We start from the raw sequence: 21173 nt of genomic DNA, 5'->3' as shown, positions 1-21173 counted from the left end.
ATTAGCTATGGCTCCATCTTGGCCAGGTCTACACGACAGCCCTATAGCGGTATCACTATGTCACTCAGGGGTATGAAAAATCCACACCCTGAGTGATGTAGTTATACTGACATTAGCCCCCCACGTAGACAGTGCTATGTCGATGGGAGAGCTTCTCCTGATGACATAGCTACTGTCTCCTGGGGAGATGGAGTATCTGCGCCGATGGGAGAAGCTCTCCCGTAGCAGCGTCTTCACTAAAGCACCTTCCCCAGTGCAGTTGGTGTAGCTCTGTATGTGAAGACAAGCCCTAGGAGCAGTGGTATGACTGACACTAATTAAATCAATCCAAAATCCATGTTAGGTTCCATTTCTCAGGAAAGCAGAGACTCTGCTTTCCACAGGCATTTATCTGACTTCTGGCTGAAGTCAAAATAACCAGCTCTTAATTATTGATGATCTCCAACACTGGATTTTGTGTTCTACAGAAAATCTATAGGGAAATAGATGTCGATCGCTCTGGTACCATGAACTCCTATGAGATGCGGAGAGCATTAGAAGAAGCAGGTACTTCCATTCCTCTATAGCTGTATTACCCAACATTTATCTGCCTGTATGCAGTATAGGGTTATGCCACTTCAAGTCCCTTATCTAGACCAATAATCAAAGTCAATAGGTGCTGGTGTAAATACAGTGTAACCATTTCAGTGATCTTTACCAGTGACACTGGCTTATTGTGTACACTCATCTTTCTCTCTGGTGGTTGGCCATGATATCTGGCTATACTCAGCAATTGAGGCACATTAAAAGTGGCCCAGATGAGTGGCTTCCTGTTTGGGGCTATTCTCACTTAGGACCTGGCACAGTAGGATGATGAGAAGGCCCTTAACAACCAGGATCCACAGGCTGACTTCCTTCAGTGATAGAGTTGGCCAGGTTGCCCATGAAGAGGAGGCAATCAATGCAAGCACCTCCTCTGATGAATCACCATTAAATAATAATACTAAGCTCTTCTATAGCACTTTTCATCAGTAGATCTCAAAATGCTTTAGTACAGATGTCAATATCATTATCCCCATTTTACAGAGGGGGAAACAGAGGCATAGAAAGGGAAAGTGACTTGCCCAAGGTCACCCGGCAGGTCAGTGGCAGAGCTGGGAATAGAGGACAGGTCTCCTGAGACCCAGTCCAGTGCGCTGTACACTGGATTCTTATGTCCATTGCACAATGCCTACAAGGGGAATAAAATACACAAGCCCAGAATGAACTGGCACCCAGACAAAGCTCCTCATAAAAGCATAACATCCACTGAAGATCTCCATACCACAGCTGGGTGCTGGAAACCAGCATCAGCACAGCAAAATTACACTGTAAACCAGCTTCAATAGAGTGAAAGTACATATTCAGCTATGGATGGGCTAGTCTCAAGAGTCAGAGTTTGAATGCTTATCTAAACTGCTGGAGAGGTTCACAAGGTTGCAAAGCCATGGGTTCTACCAACAATCCCACCTGAACCCTCCTAGAACAACCCCTAATCATCCCCACCTGCTGTTGTGTTTGTGTGGGTAAGATCAGATATCACTGTTTGGCTTCCTTGGTGGAAAGACTGCTTTCCCTTTGGGGGTCTTGGGACCAGTAGACAGCAGTTCTGTGCCCCTCAAATTCTGAATGGTCTTTGGGTAAGACACAGCCCACACTTACTACAGTACAGAGCTGCTCCTTACCATCAACCATTTTTCTCTGACTGGTCCACAGAAGACAGCCACTCCCTCTAAGACAGTGAATCAAATTAAGTTCTGCTAGTCCTCCTGAGTACATGGAGTCGGCTCAGCCAATCAGCACTAATACCAAACAACTTAGAAATGCCCACAGAAAAACAAAGGAACCCATCATAACCAACCAGCTCAATAGTTAAAAAAGCAATTTGAAAACTAGACACACAGATGTCACCAAGTAGCCAATATAGATATGAAAATTTTCCAACATTGCTCCCAGTTTGCAAAGACTTTGTGATCTTAAAACAACTTTTTTTTTTTAAACAAAAACATACACATTGCTCCTGCTATTTCACCAACACCTGATTGCATTATTAGGTGGCCAAATGTTTTCACCTTTTATTTTGCCCTGTAGGGTTCAAGCTGACTTGCCAGCTGCACCAAGTCATTGTGGCTCGTTTCGCAGATGAGCAGCTTATCATTGACTTTGATAATTTTGTCAGGTGCTTGATTCGGCTGGAAACTTTGTTCAGTAAGTATGTTCTTAATAAATCTTCACATTGTGAGCAGCCCCTCACCTTGCTGCATTGTATAAGGTCCAGGCTTATTCTAACACAAGGCTCCTGGCTTTGCACCAGAATAAATTAGAGACAAGCCGAGATTCCAATCCTACATTCTGATCTGCGCAGAAAGACAGTTGTACTTTCCCCAGGGGTGCAAGGATCTGTCTGCATAGATCAGACTGCAGGATTGGGCTTAAAACATTTTGTTACAGGCTTTAGTTACACCCCACGGCCAAAAACTAGATTCATAAGGGGGATTTAGGCATTAAACTGTTTAACATCTAGCTGTCCCGCTGCCTAGTGGAATTCACAACCCTAAGTGAGTTGTCCAGGCTTCCCATACAATGCAGGGGGAGAATTAGGTGCCTAAAAACGGGATTTACAGAAGCCAGCATGCTGAGTGGGATCTGTCAGTCTCACCTGTTGAAATTGTTCTACTTGTTATGAAATACTTTTAGTCATTCGGCCAGAGAGCATGAGAATGACTCTTTAGTCAGTGGTTGCAGCTGGTAGGGGGAAGACCAGGGTTTGAATACCAGCCATGAACCAGCCAGAGTGAAAATTTTATCCCTGGTCTCCACCTCTTGGATGAATGCTTTAACCACTGAGCTTTTGGATGCGGGGAGGCACCACCTCCACTGTGTTTTGTGCGGGACTCAATCCAGTAGGAGTGCTCTTAGGTGCCAGTGGGAGGATGCCTACTGAATCAGGCCCTGCAGGCGAGACAGGTGTGAGAATACCTAGCTTGTGAATTCTTGTGGGACTTAAGCCTGAGTGAGGCATCCAGCTGCTCAGTGGTGTCAGGATTTACCTGATTTTGCACAGGCTCACCAGCAGCAATTTAGGCGCCATAGGAACTTACCACTTAGACAGCATGGGACTTTAGGAGCCTCCAGGGTTAAGCGGCAGCTGAGTTCTGGTTTTCTGAATGCCAGTGGTGGTTAAACGTTGGCGTTATGTGGCCTAAAGTGGCAGCTGGGCACCTACATCCCCCTTGTGAATGGCACCTCCAGTGCTAACGTGACAAAAATAGAAAGCACTTCAGTTTGCAACAGCTTTAAAAGAATACTTATTTTCACAGACAACTCTCCTTACCAGTGTTCTAACCGTATGATGGACCATTAAAATAATTTTTCAAACAATTTAACATTACAGTCTTTATGTTGCTTGTTTATTTTTTTCATTTCACTCAGCTTGAACTAAGCAGCCGCTAGTTTTCATGCACTAGGACAAAGCTGCTCTGTTTTTGCTGTAAATAGTGGACTATTTAAAAAAAAAAAAAGGAAGCAGCTTTCATGAGATTTCTCTCGGTTTGGTTTTCTAAAAGGTTGTTTTCAAACCCTAAATTTGTCCCTTTGTCTCAGATTTAAACATTCATAGTTGAGACATAGTCGAGATTCAGCTTCCGGTTCCCACGGCTTTCTTCATACACACATCTTATTTCTCTCTTCTCTGTGACAGAAATATTTAAGAAACTGGATGTTGAGAAAAGTGGAACAGTGGAGATGAACCTTATCACTGTAAGTTAATAAGTCTGCTTGGGATCAACAGCACAGATCTGTGGCTTGCTGAGATGGTTTAGGAGAAAAATGCTCGTTCGGTTCTAAAAGCTGTTTCCCCTGGTAGTACAGGATCTATACATTTGGGATGGTTGATGCACTCTCTAGTGTGCCAGTTTCACACAGAGTTGGGAATCTAAGCACAAGAAAGATTTTGGTATCTTCTGTGTCGAGAGTTCTTTGTGCATGTGATTAAAGAAGGTAAATCTCTCTCTAATCCATTTATATCACTCTCTACTTGCTCACATTGGCCTCTTCCAGTCAGGGATGCTGGAACAATTTGTAGAGTGGGGGTGCAGAGAGCCATTGAACCAAACTTTAAATCCTGTATATAGTGGAAACCACTTCAAGCCAGGGCATGAGGCAACACCCCCAGCATCCCTAGTTCCAGCACCTATACTTAGTTAAATAACCTTCTATTTTACTGGGATGAATTTCAATTGCAGCCTGCCTAGTTTACTCCTGGGGCAACTCTGTGCCAAAAATATTCAACAAACAATTAAAAATTATGTGCACAATATTTTACAAATCTGCAAAATTCTGCATATTTTATTTGTCAAAATAACAATATAGTCACACCAGTTTCAATTATTTTTGGTCATTTATTTCAAAATACCTGTGGGCAAGTATGTCTGTAACAATACAGACAACAAAAAAGATTAAGAATATGTTTTTTGACAAATAGATTCCTTACTAGGTATATTAATACAGAACTCTGAATACTAATGCATTTGAACTACAATACAGAACCTTATTTCCCTCAGCCCTCAGAAGCAGTGCAAAGGCTTGGGGGAGTCAGGGGTAACGGAGGAGCTGAGGGAGAGGGAAGTAAATTGCTGGGAAGGAACCTGGCTATGAACTTGGAGGGTTGTTGGGTATGGGTGGGAAAAGTATGGAACAGGTTTTTTTTTTTCTTTTTTTTTTTTTTTTGGGGGGGGGGGATTGTTATGGAGCTTCCCCCATGCAGACTCTGGCTGACCTCCTAGCCTCTCCCAGTCAGGCACATCTTCCCATCCCCATGTGTTCCTGCACCCCCTGTCCTTAGTGTCCTTCCATCCCACTCAGATACCCATTCCCCCCAAGCCCATGTGGCTCTGTACTCCTGTACCCCCTCCCTCTGTCTCTATGTAGCTCTGCACCCCCTCCCAATCACCATGTGGCCCTGCGCCTCCACTCCCATTCAGCCTCTGCCCCTTTTTGTCCTCCCACCACTAGCCCTTATGAGCCCATCTTACAACCCCCTGCCCCCATCAGCCCCACGCTGTCTGTTTCCCCATAGCCCCAGTCTCCTGGCCTGGCCGGTGCTGCAAAGAAGGCAGGCTTTTTCTCTTCCCTAGATGGCTGGGAGCTGCTGCTTTGTTCTAGCGCCACAACACCTTCTGGTGGGCAAAAGGCAGAACTGCAGCAACATTTCAGCAAAGACTTTCTTCTGCCCAAAAAATTAAAAATATGCACAGATAATTAATTATGCATGTGTGCAGTAGTGCAGAATTCCCCAGGAGTACTAGTTCTCCTATTTCCTAGTTTTCCCATCAATAGTAGGTCATTGTGCATTCCATCTTCCCAAAGTCCTCTCATGCCTCCACCCCTATAATTGTATCCTCTACCACTTCTATTCTCCTTCAAAGGGGATTCAGCTAATGTAAACTAAGGCCACTTTACTTCTGAATGAGAGTGCACACATGGGTTTAATGTACTTCACAGCTTTAGTTAATTCATCTTAATGTCCCTGCAGAGACAAGTCCTCAGTGTATGAGATAAGCTCGTGTTGCTCCAAGTAATTTGAATGCTACTTGGAGTAAGGTTGTTATCTTCTGGTGACAAAATCAGGTTACATTACTATAAGAGAATAGCTGAAGTTGGTTAATTTTAAAAGGTGTTTACAATTCAGACCTTAAAATGTGACAGGAACATTTCAGGCAGTTCACTGCACAAGGATGCAACTGATAACATTTGTTCTACATTTCATATGCATTTGTAACCTAAACAAAAAGTCTACAAATGTAAGGCGTTCAGGAAACATCCCACAATGTCTTCCATAGCAGTGGTTCTCAAAGCCAGTCCGCTGCTTGTTCAGGGAAAGCCCCTGGCAGGCCGGGCCAGTTTGTTTACCTACTGTGTCTGCAGGTTCGGCCAATTGCAGCTCCCACTAACCATGGTGCGCCGCTCCAGGCCAATGAGAGCTATGAGAAGGGCGGCCAGCACGTCCCTTGGCCTGGGCAGCTTTTTGCAGCCCCTGTTGTCTTGGAGCAGCAAACTGCGGTCAGTGGGAGCTGCGATTGGCCTAACCTGTGGACACGGCAGGTAAACAAACAGGCCCGGCCTGCCAGGGGCTTTCCCTGAACAAGCAGTGTACCGACTTCGAGAACCACCATTCTACAGGAATAGATTTTCCTTCTTTGCACTAAATATGTTCTTGTCCAGACTGCATCATCTCAAGAACTTGTTGATATACATCTTGCTAAACTTGCATTGTGCTTTATGTTTTACGGTAGATGAGGACAGCCCTTAATTCATGTTTTTCCTTCTCTCCACTAGTGGTTGTGTTTTACTAGCATTTGAAGCAATAACTGACCTCAGCTGAAGACATCTCATGGAATCAAGATAATGCAAAAATGTTCATACAACTTGCAATAACCTGACCCCACTGTATCCCAACATCAACCTGTTCCTTACATTTTTAAATGGAGATGTTTAAACTAGTGTGTAGGAGGGGATGGGTAGAATATTTTGAAGTACCTGAAAAACCAAAACTCCAACGATACAAAAGCTTGCAGTCTCATTATATATACACAGACTGGATATTTTTAACTACCTTTATAAGTTCAGGGTGAAAGCTCTACTTTTGTATATAATTCTTCAGTTCTATTTTTGACAATTTTGCTTAATTGATCTGTTTTACATTTAATCAGGAAGATATTTAAAGTGCAGTTAAATGTGACTTCTGAGGAACAGCAGTTTTCACTGTAAATTAGAAGGAAGTGAAGTTTGTAGTTTGTTGGCATTTTTAAGCTGCCTGGGAATGAATAGTGGCTATCTTATTTAAAAAAAAAAAAAAAAAAAAAAGAGAGGTAAGTGGGAGGTCTGAATAGAGAAAGCAGTAGGGGCCCATTGCCCTTCAGTTTTTTACCTATTAGAAGAACTATTCCTTTTAAAATTAGAGCAATATTCCCTTTTAAATATGGCCAATGTTGCCTTTTAAATAAGCAACACACTGAATAAACTTCCTATTGCAATCTTGCTAGCCCTTAAATGCATTGGTAATCCTGTTTCATACATGAAAACCATAGCATTCTTTGGGTTAACCGTATTTTGAAGGATTGGATTAAGTAGTTTATGGCAGTTTGACCAGCAGGAAACCATACACGTAAGAGAGGACAAGATCTTATTAGTCTGATATTTGATCCCCATGCAAGAGGATTGCTACCAGTAAGATCTGTGTCATCAGCCAAAGACTTCAAGGGGGAACAAATGCTGCCATGTATGGTAGGGAACATCACTGGTTATGAATTATAAAAATAATAAAACCCCTTAAACCTTATAAAATGAATGTAATGTAATGAATGTAACATTATTTGAATAAGTAGCTGGGAGAAGTGAAGGCAACAATAGAAATAAAGACAATTCAGGCCTGGTCCAGCTGGAAGGTGTTTCTTTATAATGGGGATCAGTTGGGTGCATAAAGCCCTGACTGTCAACAGAATAATTTTTTGGGGGGACAGCAGGGGACACAATCTTAGGTTCACTGCAACATGTTTCTATATGCTGTGTATTTGTTGCATAATCACAGGTTACATGTTCTTTTAAGTCTGCTGTAGAAAGCAATGCTGATAATTGAGATACAGGAAAGGCATCTATAAAGTACTACACTGCATACCGAAGGCATGAAATTACCAAGTATCCAATACATGTACATGGCCCCCTATTAAAAGCATAAGCATGAGATTATGAACATTAACAGACTTCAATTTCATGACCAAGTTGCATTTACTATCATCTAAACTTCTGAGGAATTGTGTGGTGGTAGAGCTTTTGCTTGTGCATGGTAAAAGTCTTTGCTCCACTGCTGAGCATGGCCTTCCTACTGCAAGGCCCCATGTGTTGGTAGGTCTTTTCAGCTGGGCAATAGCACTCCTATTTATCCAGCAAGGGTCTGACAGCAGCAACCCAGGCCCAGATGGGCAGTAGGTTTGATATTCTTGCCTACCAAGGATTCCAGCAGGGCCTCTGTTACTTGCATCTTTTGTTCAGCATGCAGCCATGCATCAGCTCACTGGTTTGAACAATTAAGCTCATTGCTCAAACTAGGTAAATGGTTACTATACATCATTGCTAAACTACGTTGGTCCTAGAAGTTACAAGCACTTTTGCCCACTGCCAATCCCCTGAGCTATCCAGTTCCACATGTTCATGTCAGTCTGACAACCCTTTTCACCAGATCTAATGAGAGATCACACATTCACAAAGCCATATACAGTACAATTCCCAAATCCTGAGCTGGAGTAGAAAGATCACACTGCAGAGTGGGGGTCAGATAACTTTTTCAGTTTGTATTTGTAGATTGTAGTGATTGTCCAGGAAATTCATGGACTCAGACTCCTTTCCTACAAGGAAAGGTTATTGAACCTCAAGTTTTATTGACATGTCTTTAACAAAGCTATGAATAGTACAGTAATATCACCTATAAGATTATCCTAGTGGAAAAGGCTAGTTAGAAGTAATTCTTCTGCTATAAAACTTTCCATTTAAAAAATATATCTGTATAGAGTAATTAAATTTACTTAAGAAGATCTAGCAGTCACTTATAACCTTCATGTTATTCCTAGAACTAACAACGGATATGGCTGCATAGCAGGTTAGATGAAAGTTATAAGTCAAAGAATGTTTTCCACACTGATACTGTAATAGTTGAATACTGGCATATTCCAGGATGTTATAATGTATTGTGTTTATGTATCTGCATAGCAGGTTGAGATTTCTCAGTGACATGCTAATGCAGATGTCATGGATAGAGTTGGACATGAAATGCCAAAGAATTAAATCTTCAGAGGAGACACCATTTTAATCATATCACAATTAACAAAAAATAAAAAACACATAACAAAGTTTGTAAGTTTTAAAGGCTACAGAAAGTTTCTACGCTTAATTTTCAGTTACAAAAAGAGACAATAAATACAGGATTTTTTTTTTTTGTACAAACAGATTCTAAAACTACATTACCTCTGATATAGCACAAAGTATTTTGAATACATGGAATTCCTAAGATGCTACAGCATTTTATAGTTATTGCTCAATGGACTGGTCAAAAGTTCTTCACTGTTAGACGCACTGTTTTATCTTCAAAACTTTAACTCAGCTACTTTAACAAATACTCTGCTTACAGAAATGTGCTTTTGGGTACTTTGTGGGTAGCTCAGATGACTAATTTCCTCCACTAGGAACAAAGCCAAAAACAGATTTGGAGAAAGCCAGTTGTGTGGAACATGAACTCCCTCACTGAGTAATTGAAAAGTTGATTGCATATGATGCTCGAAATTAAAAAAAAAAAAAAAAAGTGAATTCTGTTCCTGTATGTATGTATGTATGTATGTATGTATGTATGTATGTATGTGTCATTTGGAAAAGCAGAGTGGGCACTAGTTGAACATTAGGCTTGCTTAGGCCAGATGTAGCACAGCGTCATTTGCTTGTAAGCAGCATTTCAGCTCATGGAATGCCCTCCTCCATTTGTGAATCCATTGATCCTTCATTTGTTTTCAAGCACATTCTTCATTGCTTTCAAGTTACATTGTTATTAACATAAGTCTCATGAAATTGGAACTAACACAAAATGAATGATTTCTTTTATAGAAGTGATAAATCACCCATGATCAGAACTTCATGACTCAGGAGTCTGTGCAATTTCATGCCAAGCTTCTTTGCCTTGGTTTAATTCTTGGGTACAGCTGTGGGGGAGAAAAAGGAAGAAAAAAGATTTTAAAAATGTTAAAAAAAGAGTATAATGGGGCAGCAATTCTTAAATTTAAGGAAAGTAAATGTAGACAAGAATTTCTATCATGAATACCACGAGCCACTGGTGTCTAATTATATACACACATCATCTTCGGTGACAAAGAGTACTTACATAAAATTCCCACAGAGGCAACTTTAAAAAAAAAAAAAAAAAAAAGTAGCAATTGCAAAGATTTTTTTTTTAAACTTTCTCCAGGCAAGCATAAAAATATCACAGGGATGTATCAACTGTGACAACTCCGTAGCAGAGTAATAGGAATGTCAAAAGCAATACATTGAAAAGCAAGCAATTCTAAATTATCTAAGCCCTTAGGAACATTCAGCCCTATTCAGATAGGCTGTCGTGCAATAAGTGATCTCTACTGTGCAGTGAGCTTTAGAAGGTATTTCTATTATATTTGATAAACAAAAGGAGAGATCAGGGTCTACAGTCTATTTGATTTCATTCATCTCGGTGCATATCGAACAGCTTTTGACTAGCAACAGGTAATCTGAAAAAAGAAGAAAACAAAAATCTACCCATATGTTATAGATAATCGCTACCGATTGTCTGGTTCTGTGAAGACAGTCAGTATGACATTTTCCCTGCTTTGATCACTGAATATTGGTCAACACCCCTTTAAATGCCAGGCCCCAAAACAGGTTTAAGATCTTCCACAATCCAAACCAATCACATATCCATATGTATCAAACAGTGTCTCAGTGTTTGAATACAGCAAGTTCCTATCACAGTCAGTAAATTGCTTCTGAAGAGAAGAACTGTAGACAGCCACCAGAACTCAAATCCATTTGGTCATTTTTCACCATCAGCAGAGATATGAAATCAGATATTAAAAGCTACCAACAGATCAAGTCCATTAAAAATCTGACATTGCCCAAAGTGTTTCCGTTTTGCACAGACAGAGTCAACATCTGTATTATAATTAGGGTTTGAAGACTTGTAGCCACTATCTTGCCATTCACATAGGATTCAGCAGAGTTCTCACATAGCCTGTAAGTTTCACTAACATGGCTGGCAAGAATAATCTTCCAGACAGAAAGTATTGAAGCAGATGATCATTAATCCTAGACTCACCGAATGCACTTAACCTCAAAGGGGAAAGCAGCTGTGATATCATAGAAATGAGAAAGAATGTGTCAAACTACTGAATCAATCTCTCCGGGCTAAACACCTAGACCTGAGTTTCAGGCAATGCCACGGATGTTTGCAGCGTCCAAGCACTTTTCTCAGAGGCTAACGAAGTATCATTTAGTTATGGGCTTGTCTACACTACTCACTGGATCGGTGGGCAGCAATCGATCCAGCGGGGATCGATTTATTGCGTCTAGTATAGACGCAATAATCGACTGCTGAGCACTCTCCTGTCGACTCCGGTACTCCACCAGATCAAGAAGCGCAAGCGGACTCGACAGGAGAGCGTCAGCTGTCAACTTACCGCCGTGAAGACACCGTGGTAAGTAGATCTAAGCACGTCGACTTCAGCTACGCTATTCATGTAGTTTAAGTTGTGCATCTTAGATCGACCCCGCTCAGTAGTGTAGACAAGCCCTATGAATACTTAATCGACTGAAGACTGAATAGGCAGCTCCAAAACTTTAATGGCTAGCATGTTTAATTCTGGGTCTTCTAGTCCTTCCAGAGAAGGCGACAGGAATTCCACTGTGGTGAGGCTCAAAATAGCTAAGAAGCTTCCAAAGGTTTATTGCTTTACAGGTTTTAAACTGTCACAGGAGAACAGAGGTTTCTCGTGTTCTCACACCTGTGCTCTTGCTCAGCCTTGGAGGGGAAACAATCCCTGCAGTATCGCCACAGGCACAGTCCTTCCACTGGAGGAGGAGAGACATTTAGTTTCTGTTCCTGACCTCTTCTCCAAATGCCCCCAGAAGCAGTGGAGTCTTTTGCAGAGCTGCTACTTCATGGAGTGCTCCCTCTCTGTCCCCACAGCTTGGCATGAACAGCATGCCCATCCAAAACTGATCAGGGATGTCTCTTAATCCTGATGCCCCTAGACCAGTGATACTCAGACCTCAGTGGTTCCCAGAGCCAAATTAGCAATCAACATTACCCAAAGGAGCCACAGTACTGTGAATTCATGGTTTCCTTTACTATTTTTATGTATTATATATCATTTTAATCACAGCAAAAATGGCCTTTCCAATTGGTTAATAACATAGTAAAAGCACCCTGATTGGTCAATAATTAAATCATTACAGTAATATCATCATGTGCTGCAAAGAGCCACTTGCGACTCCTGAGCCTCAGTCTGCGGGCTTGGCTACACTTACATTTTATAGCTCTCTAACAGACAGCTGTCGTGACACAGGAGCCAGCAAACAGAGCTGTAAACAGGGGAGTTTCAGTGGGAGTTTGTCTTGTGGTGTTTGTTTGAGATTTATTTTTGCTGTGGGTGGTGGTGTTTTGGTGTGGTTTGTGTTTCCCAGATTAACAGGATTTAGGTGGGAAGGCCATGACAGATACAGAGGCAGCAGTGGGAGTGACCCATGTAGTGGAAAACACGATGAAGATGAGTGGATGTGGAAGCTGCGGTATGTACATGATACTGGAGGGGGTACTTGGTAAGAGTTTTGTCTGCATGAAATGCCGTCTGATAGAGCTGATGGAGGAAAAGATCCGAGGTTTGGAGATGCAGGTGGAAAGTCTGGTTGAGTTTAGAAAGGGGTTCGAGCAGATTATTGAGCAAAGACCTTTGAAGGTATCTGAAGGGAAAAAGCTCAGACTTGCAGACGGAAGCAGGACTGAGGAATTCTGAAGGGAGACTGCTGGGTGAGGAAAGTGGTCATTGGAAGCATGTGACTAAAAGAACTAGGCAGAGGAAAAGACGGGCTAGTGAAGGAGAAATAGGGCTCAAGAATAGGTTTGTAGAGTTGGAAAATGAAGGAGAGGCTCAGCAGGTAGTCACTGAAGGTGGAAGGGCAAGGAAGAAGAGAAGAGCAGCTAGTCCTATAGGAAAAAGGGAAGAGTCAATGGAGACTACACCAATATCCTCCTGGGGCGATACAGGGTGGGTTGAAGAGGATTACAAGGGAGAATAGGAATGGAAAGAACTTGCAGCCAGAGGGAACAGGGGATAGACTGGAGAACAGCACAGTCACCAGGAAAAGGCAGGTCTACGTGATTGGGGACTCTCTACTGAGAAGAAGAGACAGGCCTGTAACCAGAGCTGATCCAGAGAATAGAAGGGTGTGCTGTCTTCCAGGTGCTAAGATACAGGATGTGGACCTGAGGTTGAAAAGGATCTTAAAGGGAACGAGAAAGAATCCACTGATTGTCCTTCATGTGGGAACAAATGATACCAATAGATTCTCACTGGAACGTATCAAGGAAGACTATGCCAGGCTGGGGAAGACACTTAAGGAAATCCAGGCTCAGGTGATCTTCAGTGGGATTCTGCCTGTTCCTGGAGAAGGGCAACAAAGGTGTGACAAGATTATGACTATCAACAGATGGCTTAGGTAGTGGTGCTATAAAGAGGGCTTTGGGATGTATGGCCACTGGGAGGCATTCATGGACAGAGGACAGTTCTCTCGGGATGGACTTCATCCAAGTAGGGAAGGAAATAGACTTCTAGGATGGAGGTTGGCACAACTGATTAAGAGAGCTTTAAACTAGGAATCTGGGGGAGATGTCCAGGTAATCTCCACGCTGGATTTTAGCATTGAGAGGGAAGAAAATGAAGAAAGAAAGGATACAGCTGTGGGTAGGAGAATAGATATAAGGAGGAAGGGCAGTGTGGATACCAGTCTAATAGGTTATACTGGCTGTAGAATGACTGTGCCTAATCGGGTACAGAATGTGAGCGAGGCCAAACAGCAAAAATTAAGGTGTTTGTACACCAATGCGAGGAGCCTAGGTAACAAAATGGAGGAACTAGAGCTACTGGTGCAGGAAGTGAAACCAGATATTATAGGGACAACAGAAACATGGTGGAATAGTAGTCTTGACTGGGCTACAGGTATTGAAGGGTATGTGCTGTTTAGGAAAGACGGAAATAAAGGCAAAGGTGGTGGAGTAGCACTGTATATCAATGATGAGGTAGAATGTAAAGAAATAAGAAGCGATGGAATGGATAAGACAGAGTCTGTCTGGGCAAAAATCACACTGGGGAAGAAAACTACTAGAGCCTCTCCTGTGATAGTGCGTGGGGTGTGCTATAGACCGCTTGGATCTAATTTGGGTACGGATAGAGCCCTCTTTAATGTTTTTAATGAAGTAAATACTAATGTGATCATGGGAGACTTTAACTTCCCAGATAGAGACTGGAGGACGAGTGCTAGTAATAATAATAGGGCTCAGATTTTCCTAGATGCAATAGCTGATGGATTCCTTCATCAAGTAGTTGCTGAACCGACTAGAGGGGATGCCATTTTAGATTTGGTTTTGGTGAGTAGTGAGGACCTCATAGAAGAAATGGTTGTAGGGGACAACCTTGGTTCAAGTGATCATGAGCTAATTCAGTTCAGACTGAACGGAAGAACAAACAAAAATAAATCTGCGACTAGGATTTTTGACTTCAAAAGGGCTGACTTTCAAAAATTAAGGAAATTAGTTAGGCAAGTGGATTGGACTGAAGAATTTATGGATTGAAAGGCAGGAGGCCTGGGATAACTTCAAGTCAAAGCTGCAGAAGCTATCTGAAGCCTGCATCCCAAGAAAGGGGAAAAAATTCATAGGCAGGAGTTGTAGACCAAGCTGGATGAGCAAGCATCTCAGAGAGGTGATTAAGAAAAAGCAGAAAGCATAGAGGGAGTGGAAGATGGGAGGGATCAGCAAGGAAAGCTATCTGATTGAGGTCAGAACATGTAGGGATAAAGTGAGACAGGCTAAAAGTCAAGTAGAGTTGGACCTTGCAAAGGGAATTAAAACCAATAGTAAAAGGTTCTATAGCCATATAAATAAGAAAACAAAGAAAGAAGAAATGGGACCGCTAAACACTGAGGTTGGAGTGTAGGTCAAGGATAATCTAGGCATGGCCCAATATCTAAACGAATACTTTGCCTCAGTCTTTAATAAGGCTAAAGAGGATCTTCAGGATAATGGTAGCATGACAAATGGGAATGAGGATATGGAGGTAGATGCGAAACTCAAACAGCTTAATGGGACTAAATTGGGGGGCCCAGATAATCTTCATCCAAGAATATTAAAGGAATTGACCCATGAAATTGCAAGCCCATTAGCAAGAATTTTTAATTAATCTGTAAACTCAGGGGTCGTACCGTATGACTGGAGAATTGCCAACATAGTTCCTATTTTTAGGAAAGGAAAAAAAGTGATCTGGGTAACTACAGGCTTGTTAGTTTGACATCTGTAGTATGCAAGGTCTTGGAAAAATTTTTGAAGGAGAAAGTAGTTAAGGACATTGAGGTCAATGGTAAATGGGACAAAATACAACATGGTTTTACAAAAGGTAGATCTTCTTTGAGAAAGTAACAGATTTTTTAGACAAAGGAAACGCAGTGGCTCTAATTTACCTAGATTTCAGTAAGGCATTTGATACCGTGCCACATGGGGAATTAGTTAAATGGGAAAGGTGGGGATCAATACGAAAATTGAACGGTGGGTGGATAAGGAAATGGTTAACAGGGAGACTACAGTGGGTCCTACTGAAAGGTGAACTGTCAGGCTGGAGGGAGGTTACCAGTGGAGTTCCTCAGGGATCAGTTTTGGGACCAATCTTTTTATTACTGACCTCGGCACAAAAAGTGGGAGTGTGCTAATAAAGTTTGCGGAGGATACAAAGCTGGGAGGTATTGCCAACTTAGAGAGAGACTGGGATATCATACAGGAAGATTTGGATGACTTTGTACACTGTAGTAATAGTAAATAGGATGAAATTTAATTGTGAGAAGTGTAAGGTCATGCATTTAGGGATTAACAAGAATTTTAGTTATAAGCTGGGGACACATCAATTAGAAGTAACAGAGGAGAAGGACCTTAGAGTATTGGTTAATCATAGGATGACTATGAGCCGCCAATGTGATATGGCCATGAGAAAAGCTAATGCGGTCTTGGGATGCATCAGCCGAGGTATTTCCAGTAGAGATAAGGAGGTTTTAGTACCGTTATATAAGGCACTGGTGAGACCTCACCTGGAATACTGTATGCAGTTCTGGTCTCCCATGTTTAAGGATGAATTCAAATTGGAACAGGTACAGAGAAGGGCTACTAGGATGATCCGAGGAATGGAAAACTTGTCTTATGAAAGGAGACTCAAGGAGCTTGGCTTGTTTAGCCTAACTAAAAGAAGGTTGAGGGGAGATATGATTGCTCTCTCTAAATATATCAGAGGATAAATACCGGAGAGGGAGAGGAATTATTTAAGCTCAGTACCAATGTGGACACAAGAACAAATGGATATAAAACTGGTCATTGGGAAGTTTAGACTTGAAATTAGACGAAGCTTTCTAACCATCAGAGGAGTGAAGTTTTGGAATAGCTTTCCAAGGGAAGCAGTGAGGGCAAAAGATCTATCTGGCTTTAAGATTAAACTCGATAAGTTTATGGAGGAGATGGTATGATGGGATAACATGATTTTGGCAATTAATTGATCTTTAAATATTCATGGTAAATGGGCCCAATGGCCTGGGATGGGATGTTAGATGGGGTGGGATCTGAGTTACTACAGAGAATTGTTTCCTGGGTATCTGGCTGATGAATCTTGCCAATATGCTCAGGGTTTAGCTGATCACCATATTTGGGGTCGGGAAGGAATTTTCCTCCAGGGCAGATTGGAAGAGGCCCTGGAGGTTTTTCGCCTTCCTCTGTAGCATGGGGCATGGGTAACTTGCTGGAGGATTCTCTGCACCTTGAAGTCTTTAAACCATGATTTGAGGACTTCAATAGCTCAGACGTAGATGAGAAGTTTATCGCAGGAGTGGGTGGGTGAGATTCTGTGGCCTGCGTTGTGCAGGAGGTCGGACTAGATGATCGCAGTGGTCCCTTCTGACCTTAATATCTATGAAAACTTGCTGACTCAGGGGTGTGAAAAATCACCCCCCGAGTGCAGCAAGTCAGAGCGCTTTAAAGCACTAGTGTGAACAGGCTCCGAGCGCTGGGAGCTGTGCTGTCAAAGCGCTGTTGCAGGAGCATTCCCGCAACAGCACTTTGAAGTTTCCAGTGTAGCCATGCTGAGTATTACTGCCCTGGACAACCCTCTACATACACAGACCTTGCATGTTGCATCTCTGCTGCCTTCTCTCTTTCCTTTTCCAGACCCAGGACTGTTCCTGAACTGTTGCTAATACACAGGGGTGGTACAGTGAAAGTGAGACAAGCCTATTCAGTTTCACTCTGCTTCTCCTGCTGAGTACACAGATCCTGAGGAAAGGAAGGGTGCCATGCCTTCCTCCACTCATCTCCTGAAGACAAAATTAGGAACACCAGACCGACTCTCTTTAGCCCGCTCTTAGGGAAGGATCTCCCCTAACCCCTACAAAACCCAATCTCACACCCACTCCCTTCTACCCCTTGAAAAACACACCAGAAGAGGAAAATGATTTTAGAACGGATGAAGAAAAAACTAGTCTCCTTCCTTCCCCTTCCATTCACCAGTAGCTGAAATAAAATCCCTCTCTCCTTTAGCCCATTTTAAACAAACACTGAATGGGATGGTAGGAAAGGAACACCACAGCCAAGAAATTAAATCCTAACTGTTTTGTTGAAACACTGTTTGGCAAAAGAGTGTTTTGCCAGGTGACCGTATAATATGAAGGGCCACTCCTACTGGTATAAGAGCAAAGCGAAGCTTGATCAGCAACGTTAGTTACCCTGTACTCCAGAACTCTACCTTTCGGAGGCTATGTCTTCAAAGGTAAAAGTGCATTTTTACTTCGAGATAGCTATCTCTGTAAGATCTTAGTGGAGACACGGAACTGTGTGTTTAACTTCAATGTAGTCAGTCAAAGCAAACACCAGGTTGGATTAGCTACACTGAGGTAAAAAGCCTTTTATCCATTGAGAGCTATTTTGATGTAAATCTTAATGTAAACACACACACACACACACACACACACACACACACACACGCTTGGGAGGTGGGGAAGAGATAGCCTAACAGGAAATTCAGTAATAACCAGACTTTTTCCTTTATGGCTGTTTGCCACAAACTCAGCCTTCAGATTCTAAGGCATTAATGCTGTTTGAGAAAAGACTGGAAGCATGAAGAGATATTCCTAAAAAATACTAGACCAAGCAGAAGAGGTACGTCAGGAAGACTTTAAAACATTATGAGTAGGCCTGTCCTGAAAGACATAGGAATCCAGTCTTCATTTCCATCCATTTGTGAAACTCCCTCTGGAAATCCTAGCCAGCTTGTGTGCATGGATTATCTGTATGAGGTACAGCCTCTTTGAAGCATCAATCAGCTGAAATTCAGAGCAGTTAAGAGGTTCTGCCAGCACTGAAGGATTATCTCCTGTAGCAGGGATACTGGACATGGATGAAAAGCTTAATGGGGAGAAGTTTTAAATGAAGAGACAGAAGTGTCCATCTGCTACAGATTTCTGGGAATCTGGGGGAGAAGGGAGAGAGACGAAAATGTGTTTCAAAGAGATCTGCCCCATTTCCCCATTAACAAATGTTGTAAAGAATAGAACAGAGTGGGATGAAATCACCAGCACAACTCACTTTAACATGGATTTCTGTGATATGCTTCCATTTATACAACAATTGCTGCACCAGCAGAGAATTATAAGTAGTATTTTTCCAGCCTCAAAATATAGAATACATTTGGGGAAACGAGTTAACCTAGAAGGCAGAGACTGATAAGAACGGAGGCACCTCTGATCTACGGGAGGCAAATGTGTGAATCACATCCCAGGACCGACATCTCATTCTCATCAACCTGACAATTTCTTATTAGAACAATACTTCTCAAATTGCATGCTGCAAGGCTTAAATTGTCATAATGTACGGATTAAAAGATAATTTACTGAAGTTTCAGTGCTTAGAGAATTGTCATTTGTTTTCTTCTGTTTCTAGAAGAAGAGATTTCATGACAGCTGACACTAACTGAATAATACAAGGAGGACAATAAGAATCTTTACAGGTCTTGCTTTTTTGACAGCATGATCTCTCTCTTTCAGACTGGAACTATTTTAACTGTAGAATATTGTGGCATGCCCCTTCCTATGAGATCGCTCCAGGGATAATTAAAGGGGAAGATGCAAGATGCGCATTTAGAGTATAGGCAGGAGGGCTGGTGGCTCACCATAAGTGATCTTCCTGGGAGCAGAAATAGACCACACCCTTAAACCAAGTGTCAGATTTGCAGTTGACTATGCTTAATAAAATAGCTGTATTTGAGATGTCCTTTTCCAGAGAGTATCACTCTGGAAAAGAAAACACTAACCCCTGCTTTCCCCATAGCAACCGAAAAACATTTGGTCAAAATGGAGCTTCAGGTGTAAGTCACCTGTTCAGTTGCAAATTAGTAATTATCTTTGAGTTGGTAAAAAAAGATTGTATGTGCATGTAGAATCAACACTGACATATCGGTTACATGACTGCTTTTCCATACATGTAGTTTGTACTTCAGTGATCACAGGACTAACTAAGTATCAAGAGCAACTCACCCCAAGCAGGTTGCGTGGTATGTATCCTTCCTTGTCATTTAGCCGTGCCCACCACCACTCAATTTCATCTTCATCTTCCCGGCGTAGTATTGTCATGCAGTCTCCTTCTTTCATGGGCAACTCATCATCATTCTGTGCGTCATAATCCCAGAGTGCGTAGATCACCCCTTTGTTCATTATCCCCATTTTCTCCTGCACTCCTGGAACATGAAAGACAGAACAAAGCAGCTCAACCTAAATTGGATCTCAATGTCATGGTCACTTGGGAATAACTGTTGTACCATATCTGACAGCCAAACAAGGGATGTGCACAAGAAAGTCATGACTCCTATCAAGTTAGCTACCTAGTTATCAGCAACCAAACAACATGTTCCTGGAAAACTATTAAAGGAGTAAGACGCATTAGAAAACTTCAGGCAATTTCAAACATATGTAATCGCCTACTTACATTATGCTCAAGAAGCATTAGCTAGATAGAATAGACAAGTCCAAGAAATGGGCAAGTCAAAAAACAAAAGTGGGGGGGAGGAGACTAATTTTAACATTAAACAAAAAAAAACAAACAATAATCCAGGTTATGTAGTTTCAGTCAACACACCTCTAGTGTCCAGAGATAGGTATTCCTTAAAAAAATAGTGCTTATGTAAAGAGCCATTGCTTCCTACAGTGTTTGAACAGGAACAACCAGTGTGCCTGTTGGCCCTTGAAAAGATGGAATTCTGGTAGCAAAGTTCCCCCAGATAGGAATGGTGAAGCAGATGATGAAAGATCACATGACCTGGGAAGGGACAGGTGACATGGGAATCAGGTGACTACTCCAGTGACGATATGAGCTCTAGGCACATTTCAGAGAGCAGGGACTAGGAAAGAGCTGGTGTGGGTCTCTCTGCAGCAATCTGCGGGGCAGTTTGACTGGGGTAGAGCCAGGATGTCAGAGAAGGGCCAGCAGAGCTCCTGGCATAGAGGCAGCTGGGACAGGACCTCAGGAGCATGATTACACAGAAGCCCTGACAAAAAGATGTGGGGAGCTTGAATACAAGGGTGAAGGGTTGAATTCCTTTTTAAAAACGTAATAAACCAGACCCCAGAGGGAGATTTTAATTTGGAACAACATTTGTGTAGTACACAAGTACCTCTGGGGCACAGCTGGGGGGGCTGAGGCATAGTGGTGTACCGCAGCAGGGCAGGAAGTTAACCATGGCACAAGCCTCTCAAGTTACACAAAAGGAGCCTGTCAGCAGGAGGTTAACCCCAGTAAATTACGTAGGCCTGGCTCCCCTGTGCCAGAGCAGGTGCCCCCATTTCCCAGTTAAGAGGGTGGGGCAGCACTGGGAGACTCTGGGATCCAGGAGGGACCCAGTGAAAGGAAGTCCAGAAGGGAAGCTAGGAAAGAGTACCAGTGAATCACAGCAGACTACTTTAGTCAGGACAGGCAGGTGACCGCTACCAGAAGACCATGGACTGTCCCAGAAGGAAGCCGGAGGTGATTCCTGGGGGAAGGCTGAAGGCAGGGAGAGCACCAAGCAGGTTTTGCTGGCTGACTTCCCCAAACCAGAGAGCCAGGGCCAATGGCACGAGGAGGAGCAGAGGCAGTTGCTTGCTGGCTCAAAGCTGGAGAGCTGGAACCAAAGGCTGATGGCAGGGGAGGAGTTTACCTGTTGACAGCTCCAGGGCCAGACAGCTGGTCCCAGAGGAACTGAGAGAGAGGGTCATGAGGAGTGAGTGATGCTGCTCTGGCAAGGAGGCTCCCAGCA

At 42.6% G+C, this 21173-nt stretch overlaps 2 protein-coding genes across 3 annotated transcripts in view; one reads left to right on the top strand and one right to left on the bottom strand.

Annotated features, from left to right (window-relative positions):
- Positions 1-7424, top strand: part of CAPN2 (calpain 2) — a 56321-nt gene extending 48897 nt beyond the window's left edge. The window contains exons 18-21 of the mRNA XM_077813705.1: positions 468-546; positions 2110-2226; positions 3719-3777; positions 6355-7424. Of these exons, the coding sequence (XP_077669831.1) occupies positions 468-546; positions 2110-2226; positions 3719-3777; positions 6355-6378 (279 nt within the window). The 3' untranslated portion in view covers positions 6379-7424. The remainder of the gene's footprint in view (positions 1-467; positions 547-2109; positions 2227-3718; positions 3778-6354) is intronic.
- Positions 7425-8859: 1435 nt separating this feature from the next.
- The window catches only part of TP53BP2 (tumor protein p53 binding protein 2), a 65657-nt gene continuing 53343 nt past the window's right edge, over positions 8860-21173 (bottom strand). For both annotated transcript variants that reach the window (XM_077813703.1, XM_077813704.1), the window contains exons 17-18: positions 19420-19619; positions 8860-9761 (exon numbers count right to left, since the gene is read on the bottom strand). In XM_077813703.1, coding sequence (XP_077669829.1) covers positions 9720-9761; positions 19420-19619 — 242 coding nt within the window. In that variant the 3' untranslated portion in view covers positions 8860-9719. The remainder of the gene's footprint in view (positions 9762-19419; positions 19620-21173) is intronic.

This window comes from Eretmochelys imbricata, chromosome 3 (genome assembly GCF_965152235.1).
Source record: "Eretmochelys imbricata isolate rEreImb1 chromosome 3, rEreImb1.hap1, whole genome shotgun sequence".
Classification (NCBI taxonomy): domain Eukaryota; kingdom Metazoa; phylum Chordata; order Testudines; family Cheloniidae; genus Eretmochelys; species Eretmochelys imbricata.
Note: the sequence above shows the minus strand (reverse complement) of the source record. Positions and strands in the feature narration are given on the sequence as shown.